The sequence below is a fragment of the Chanodichthys erythropterus genome, chromosome 15, assembly GCF_024489055.1.
Source record: "Chanodichthys erythropterus isolate Z2021 chromosome 15, ASM2448905v1, whole genome shotgun sequence".
In the NCBI taxonomy this organism is placed as follows: Eukaryota; Metazoa; Chordata; class Actinopteri; order Cypriniformes; family Xenocyprididae; genus Chanodichthys; species Chanodichthys erythropterus.
Genome location: NC_090235.1, coordinates 19,401,068 through 19,409,200, shown reverse-complemented (window position 1 = coordinate 19,409,200; position 8,133 = coordinate 19,401,068). Strand labels below are relative to the sequence as shown.

At 35.3% G+C, this 8,133-nt stretch overlaps 1 protein-coding gene across 1 annotated transcript; it reads left to right on the top strand.

Moving 5' to 3' along the window:
• The first annotated feature begins 5,012 nt into the window (after positions 1–5,012).
• fabp3 (fatty acid binding protein 3, muscle and heart) lies at positions 5,013–8,091 on the top strand. The gene is made up of 4 exons (XM_067410917.1): positions 5,013–5,192; positions 7,069–7,241; positions 7,525–7,626; positions 7,805–8,091. The coding sequence occupies exons 1-4, from the start codon at positions 5,120–5,122 to the stop codon at positions 7,856–7,858; spliced, it is 402 nt and encodes a 133-aa protein (XP_067267018.1). The 5' UTR covers positions 5,013–5,119; the 3' UTR covers positions 7,859–8,091.
• Positions 8,092–8,133: the final 42 nt, after the last annotated feature.

The window sequence follows — 8,133 nt, the reverse complement described above, 5'->3', positions numbered from 1 at the left end:
GGTGTGTGTTTGTCTGTGTGTATTTGTACATGCTCAAACAGGTGCATGTTTCAAAGAGTATGTGTGCGTACATCACATCATGTTCCCAAAGGAGAATGATGAGGACAAATGGAGAAATCCTGGAACATTTCCTGCAAATAATCCTCTAAAGAAATGAACTGGGTTCTGCTGATTGTAGAGGTTATTGTTAGTGAATGGTCAACAAATCCAGTGTTATTTTAGGTGAATAATATATATTCTGAATGACATTTTATGTTTATATTTTCCATTTTCATTTTAGTTTTTGGTTTAAGAAGTTTTATTCATTTTGTTACACTCTTAAAAATAAAGGTTCAAAAAGGGTTTTCGCAGCAGTGCCATAGAAGAACCATTTTTGGTTCCCTAATGAACCTTTCGGTGAACAGTTCTTAAAAGAACCGTTTTTTCTTAGTGTGAAGCACATTTTAATAATCTAAAAAATCTTTTTCCACTGTAAAGAAACTTGTGCAATGGAAAGATTCCATGGATGTTGAAGGTTCTGCATGGAACCATAGATTAATTTACAATAGTGCGTTTTAGTTTTAAAACGGTGTTTTAAAATGAAAACGGTCCTCATCTACACTGGCATTTCCACAGTGTTTCAGAAACAATCTCCATCTACACTACACAGCTGAAAACGCATGTCATATGACCATTCATGCACACTGGGCATGCGCGCACAAGTGTAAACGGTTGCCTCTTGCGCATGTAAGCAGCTGCAATATTTAAAAAATGCAGAGTTTAACTGCACAATGGCTGCTAAAAATGACAAAAAAGCCAGCAAAGATTACAGTTCAGTCTCCATGTTATTGTTTACACGGTTATTAAGGACGTGGGCAGTCACGCCATCGTTTTTAAAAGTCTCCGTTTTGGTCTGTTTATACTGAAATGCAACCCCATTGTTTTCAAACTAAAATGGAGTCTACAGCGTTTTCAAAAGTCTGAGTTTTCGAGGTTCAAAAACGCCGGCGTAGTGTAAACGACAGGCATTACCATAGCAAAACGTATGTGTTTTAAAACGGAAAAGCACTAGTGTAAACGGGGCATCAATAAAGAACCTTTATTTTTAAAGAATGCTTTTTCACAAGATGTAATATAAATCTAAGGTGTCCCCTGAATGTGTCTGTGAAGGTTCAGCTCAAAATACCCCATAGATTTTTTTAAATTAATTTTTAAAAACTGCCTATTTTGGGGCATCATTAACTATACACTGATTTTGGCAGTGCACCGCCCCTTTAATTCGCCTGCTCCCTGCCACACGAGCTGTCGACTATATTACAGTGCATTTACAAAGTTCACACAGCTAATATAACCCTCAAATGGATCTTTACAAGATGTTCGTCATGCATACTGTATGCATGCTTCGAATTATGTGAGTAAAGTATTTATTTTGATGTTTACATTTGATTCTGTATGAGTTTGAGGCTATGCTCTGTGGCTAACGGCTAATGCTACACTGTTGGAGAGATTTATAAAGAATGAAGTTGTGTTTATGAATTATACAGACTGCAAGTGTTTAATAATGAAAATAGCGACGGCTCTTGTCTCCGTGAATACAGTAAGAAACGATGGTAACTTTAACCACATTTAACAGTACATTAGCAACATGCTAACGAAACATTTAGAAAGACAATTTACAAATATCACTAAAAATATCATGTTATCATGGATCATGTCAGTTATTATCGCTCCATCTGCCATTTTTCGCTGTTGTTCTTGCTGGCTTACCTAGTCTGATGATTCAGCTGTGCACAGATCCAGACGTTAATACTGCCTTTCCTTGTCTAATGCCTTGAACATGGGCTGGCATATGCAAATATTGGGGTCATACATATGAATGATCCCGACTGTTACATAACAGTCGGTGTTGTGTTGAGATCTGCGTGTTTTCCGGAAGTCTTTTAAACAAATGAGATTTACATAAGAAGGAGGAAGCAATAGGGTTTGAAACTCACTGTATGTCATTTCCATGTACTGAACTCTAGTTATTTAACTATGCCGAGGTAAATTCAAATTTTGATTCTAGGGCACCTTTAAGGGTACATCGACAATGATGTAGTAAAAAGTTTTTTCTTTGTACAGAGGACAGTGTTATCAAAACTATCCCTGTTTGTTCACACAGATCCACGCAAACTACTAAAAATGCTGTATTACGCATGCCAGACAAGTATTTGGCGATGTCACATTTAAATGAACAGCTAAAATGCATAAAAAGTTTTCCGTTTTTAGTTGAAAACAGTTCAGGGACTGTTTACACAACACCATTTTCAACTAAAAACGGAAAACTTTTTATGCTTTTTGGTTGTTCATTTACATGACAACGGCGATTTGGTGGCCTGGAAACGCAAACTTTTGAAAACGGGTTTCAAAGTTTAACGTTTTTGAAAACGGTACTGTTATTATCTCTGTGTAAACTGCAAAAAAGCGAATCTGTGAAAACGGTGACGGCATGCACATGCATATTACGTGTTTAGTCTATCCACCTTATTTTTCAATAAGGTGTTTTCTGTGAATGTGCGAGTCTCCTGATTTATTAGTTGCTATTGGGAAATAACGAGAAGAATATCAAAGTGCAGTAAACTGTAAAAATAAGGTGGATAGGCATGCACGTTTGGTGCGAGTGCTTTGTAAAAGAATGCGTATGCGGAGGCGCGTAGTCTTTATTTACAAAGTGACATCGCCAACTACTTGTCTGGCATGCGTAATACAGATAATGATAATGTTACAGATAATTGATAATGTTGTCAACTGTACAAAGAAAACTACATCGTTGTCGTGTAAACGTACCCTTAATCTTTAAATTATTTAGCTTTAATATATTGTTTCATTTTATGCACTTGTAGCAGTTCAACTTCAAAATATTTATTTCATTTATTTGCAAAAGAAACAATTTAAAAAAAAAAATGTAATCGAATATTTTTCATTTCAGTTTTATTTCAGTTACTGGAAATAATTTCTGTAAATCTAATCAGTCTAAAAATGTTCTTTGAGTTTTATTGAAAGGTGTTATGGAGTCCCTAAAGGGACATGGTGGTGGAAAAAAATATTGGATGGGAGAAAAAAAAAAAAAATTCAGTGCATTTGCTTTCCCTGAGAAACTTTGCCTTCGCTGGCAAAGAACTCTAAAGTTTTGCATGTGAACACAAAGCATTAACATATAATTTTTCCTCCCATCTAATTTTTTCCCATCACCATGTCCCTTTAGGGGCTCCATAGGGTGTAGACTCTTAAAATCTTTTAACATGAATTTAATGTTTCTCATTATACAATATGAATTCTCTGGCTTTTTCTTAAAAGGTCTTTATCAGAAGAATCTGTGTGCACCAGATGTCTAATGTTCATGAACTATAAAACAGCTGCTCACGTTACAAACTATAAAAAATTCAAGAGTTCAGCATTAACCCTAGACCTTATTGCATGCAAATCCTGGCATTCAGACCCTTCTTGCTGTTGTTTGGGAAAATTTGCTCCACACATACATGCTCAAACAATCATCCGTTTCAGACCTTTCATGCAAACACTTGCAGCTCAGAGGATGAGCCGGGGAAAAGTTTAGCGATACTGGTGCAACGATTTGGTGATTATTGTACAAACAGCAGATGACACGACTAGATCTTCGCTGCCTTTTACTGAGCAGAACGGCCAAACACAATCAGTCAAAGAGTGTAGAGGGTGGGAAGAACGAGTCCTCTGACATAGGGTCATGTCCTCAGTGGCTTGTAAAAGAGAGAGAGAATATGGCCTGACCCCAGTCCCCATATCAATCACTCCTTCGCCCCTCCTCATTGCGCTCTCTCTCTTTCTCTCACTCTCCGAGCAAATGAATGAATGTCTTTGCACTAGATAAGACTTGTGATGTTCCACATTTGTAAGTTTCGTTGGATAAAACCATCTGCTAAATGAATGAATACTAAATGTAACTATCAAAATATCAAACCAAACCACATTTTTCAATCAAAATATTTCTCAAAAAGACATTTATTTGGTTTTAAATTACAAAGCAAGTAATAAAGTAAACACGACTAAAAATGAAATTCATACACTTTTAAGTAGGTTAGGGATGCACAATCATAACAGGTATCGGATGATATTAGACATTTTTTAAAGGGATAGTTCACCCAAAAATGAAAATTCTGTCATCATTTTTTCGCCCTCAAGTTGTTCCAAACCTGTATGAATATATAAGGTATTGAAGATATTTTGAGGAATATCAGAAACCAAATAGTTGATGGACCCCATTTTGTTTCCATGGAAGTCAATGGGGTTCATCAAATGTTTGGTTACCCATATTCTTCAAAATATCTTCAATATCTTATAAATTCATACAGGTTTGGAACAACTTGAGTAAATGATGACAAAATGTTCATTTTTGTGTGAACTATCCCTTTAAGTTAACAATATGGGTCAATTTTGGATATTTAATTGTATATACATGCATATTTCCTCTAGTTTAGATTACATCTGCCGTCACTTAAAGTTAATCTTTAAAATACTAAAAATTTCATTTTTTAAAATTTCAATGGCGTTAAATGTAATTTTTTAGCAAATCTCTAAATGAACATCCATTTTAAATTTTGTACATTATAATGTTGTGATGCCTAAATTCAGTTGTACCATTTAAAATTATTTTTAATTTATTTACAAAAAATAGCATAGAATTTTAAAATCATGCATTTATTGATTTTAACATAATTACTGGCTAATCTGTGATTATAATCAGTGCATCCCAAATTTTACATTTCTTTAGTGTCCAAATTGGGGGTCAGTGTCTTTCTTGCTTTAATCTTGCATAGTTCCTCGACTTCCTTGTCTTTCTTTATTCTATTGTTCCTAATTCATTGTCCTACAATTCCCATCTCCCCAACTCTCTGATCCCCCTCCCGCCTGTCAGTCATCTCTCCTCTCCTCTCCTGGCATTGCTCCTCCCTCCTCCACCCCCCAAGCTGCTAGTGATGACATCACAAACAGCAGTTATAAATCAGCCAGTAAGATTGCAGAAGCTCAGTGGTGCTTGTCTTACCCTCCTCTCTCTCTCTCACTCACGCTTTCCTTCTTTCACCATCTCATTCTCTTGCTCTTGTTCTCTCACTCAGCTCCAAACATGGTTGACGTTTTTGTTGGCACATGGAACTTAAAGGAGAGCAAGAATTTTGATGACTACATGAAAGCCCTTGGTGAGTGTGATGTGGATGTACGGTGTGTGCGCGCTTTACAGCTAAACGTGGGGTGTGCCTTTTGATGCATGTAAGCACATGTAATTTGGGTGTGTGTTTCTGATTGTGGAAGAGGTGATTTGAGACATGTTTACTTTGCAAGGTGCATGTGTGTGTGTGTGTGTGTGTGTGTGTGTGTGTGTGTGTGTGTGTGTGTGTGTGTATGTATATGGGTGTGTTTAAGATGGAGTGCATGTGGTGCAGGGAGGGTCTCTCTCGTTGAACCTCGCACACACATGGCTCTCACATGTACAACCACATTCATGCCATGACCACGTGTGACTATATAGAACGACTGCTGTTGTCTAGAAAACACAATGAGCCCTTTATTTTGCCATAGAACTCATTTAGTGCATACTGCCTGATGTATGTGAATTATACCAAAACAGATGTCTTGGATGCTTGTCAGACATGGTATTTTGTAACTTGAGCAAGTTGTGGCTTAAAAGAGGAAGATGGGGTAAAATCAATCTATGTGCATCTGTATGAAAGGAATAGAGGGAGGAAAGTGTGGGTGAGACCAAGGGTGATTTTTCAGATTTTTCTTTCTTTTTTTTTTCTTCCTTCCGTTCAACTCGTTTCAAATCTGCTACTCTCAAGTGAACTACAATGAACCCTTTGATGTTCTGCTCTTTATCTGTAGTCAAAGAAGACCACGTCTGCGTTTATTCACTCACAGTATTTGCTGAACAAATCGATAGTTATTGATGCATTCTCCCAAAACCGTACGTGTGCTGCTGATTTGACCATTTTGACCGTTCCAGAGTTTGGTTATTTGCAGAGATGTGTTCATTCGTGACTAACCACTGAATATATATATATGCAATCTTTGTTTAATTATTACTGTAATGCCCTTAAGCTATGCAGATGATCTTTCCTCATTAGCATTTTATGCAAATAAATTGTGGCCTTTTTAGAAATATTTTTCATTGTAATATTTATAAATAAAACATTTTTTTTTTCTTTGTTTTATATTATTATTTTTTAAACATTTTTTTTAAGGACTTCACTTAAGCCCTTTACCATTTTATTTCTTTAATTATAATTTATTTTTAAAAAATATTTTTATATTTAAGGACTTTTATTTAAGCTCTTTACCATTTTATTTCTTTAATTATAATTTATTTTTAAAAATATTTTTATATTTAAGGACTTTATTTAAGCCCTTTACCATTTTTTGTTTCATTTAAATTTTTTAAAAATATTTTTATATTTAAGGACTTTAAGCCCTTTAGAATGTTTTTTGATTTGTTTTAAACTTATTTTAAAAATATTTTTATATTTAAGGACTTTATTTCAGCCCTTTACCATTTTTTTTTCTTTATTTAAAAATATTTTTTAAATATTTTTATATTTAAGGACTTTAAGCCCTATTGTATTTTTTTCCCCTTTGTATTAAACTTATTTATATTTAAGGACTTTATTTAAGCCCTTTTAGACATTTTGTTAATTATTTTTAAAAAAGGACTTTAGATTGTTATTTTTTAATTATAACATTTTGTTTTCAGCTTCTATTGAGTACATAACCATTTTTAAAAGTAACTTTAGTTCTTAAAATATATTTAAGAGATTTAATTAAACCATTTAGATTTTTTTTTTTTTTTTCAAAATATTTTTTTTTCTTTAATTCATATTGAAGGACTTTAATTGAGTCGTAATGTCTTCAGAGCAATTAATTCAACTGCTTATAATCCTATATACAGATATTAGCTTCTGTAAAGCACATTACAATCTTTAAAAGTATCTTTGGCTCTTGATGTTGTTAATGTGAATTCTTCTGCATGTGTATTGTTGAAATGGCTTCATACGTCTTTATCAAAGTTTGTTTATTCATCAGGTGTTGGCTTTGCCACGCGTCAGGTTGGCAGTATGACCAAACCTACAACCATCATCTCCAAGGAGGGAGATGTCATCACACTTAAGACTGTCAGCACTTTCAAAAGCACAGAAATCAACTTCAAACTGGGAGAGGAGTTCGACGAGACCACTGCAGATGACCGTAAAGTCAAGGTGATAAAATCTGGGCACTTTCAGTAGTCCTGTGCTTTGAGACTGCTATAATTTCACAACAGACACATTGTGAAATGAATGACTTGGATAACACAATAGGGTCTTGTTGATGGCAAACAAGGGCTTCTTAGAAGCCCCAATGAGAGATTGACCTGTCCCGTGACCTTCATCGGGTCAATCATTAATGTAGGCTTAGAAACGCCAGTCATCAGTAGCAAGAAAAAAAATGAGATTGTTTTCCCAAGCAAGAACTGTTTGTCTTATTACTCTGTTTTGTGTTCAGTCCTTGATAACTTTAGATGGAGACAAACTTGTTCATGTTCAGAAATGGGACGGTAAAGAGACGACCCTGGTCCGAGAAGTCAGTGACAACAGCCTCACTCTGGTCAGTATTGTGTGTACTTACAGTAAGTGCCTCTTTGGCTGAGAACGGTTATAAGAACAGTCAGCAAAAGCATAACAGGTTCTGCTGCCCATTTAGTGATTACTTATGCCAATATTTATGGGTGTTTGACTGCATGAATGAATATATCAACAGACCAACCTCTTTCTTTTATTAACAGACCTTGACACTCGGCGATGTTGTCTCCACACGACACTATATCAAGGCGGAATAAAGGGAAAACTAAGTCACAGCCCGTCCTCATCAATGGTTATGTACATTTCCAGTGTGTTTTCTGTGGTGTTCATCCTCTTCATTTGCACCGGTCCTCAAACACTGAATAAAATTCCAACTTCATACCTCCAGCTATCTGTATGTGATGTCACATTCTGGGTGTGTGATATGCTTCAGCAGTCAGTGTTACGTCATATGCCTTTGGATTACAATAAATATGACATTTGCTCCAAATTCACCTTGTGCAATTTATTTTGTCAACATTTCAAGTGCTGT

Bases quoted from the DNA above. Each gene is read 5' to 3' on its own strand.
- fabp3 (XM_067410917.1), top strand. From the start codon at position 5,120: ATGGTTGACGTTTTTGTTGGCACATGGAACTTAAAGGAGAGCAAGAAT. The intron at 7,242-7,524 runs GTGATAAAATCT...TTTTGTGTTCAG, and splicing joins CAGATGACCGTAAAGTCAAG to TCCTTGATAACTTTAGATGG. The intron at 7,627-7,804 runs GTCAGTATTGTG...TTTTATTAACAG, and splicing joins GTGACAACAGCCTCACTCTG to ACCTTGACACTCGGCGATGT.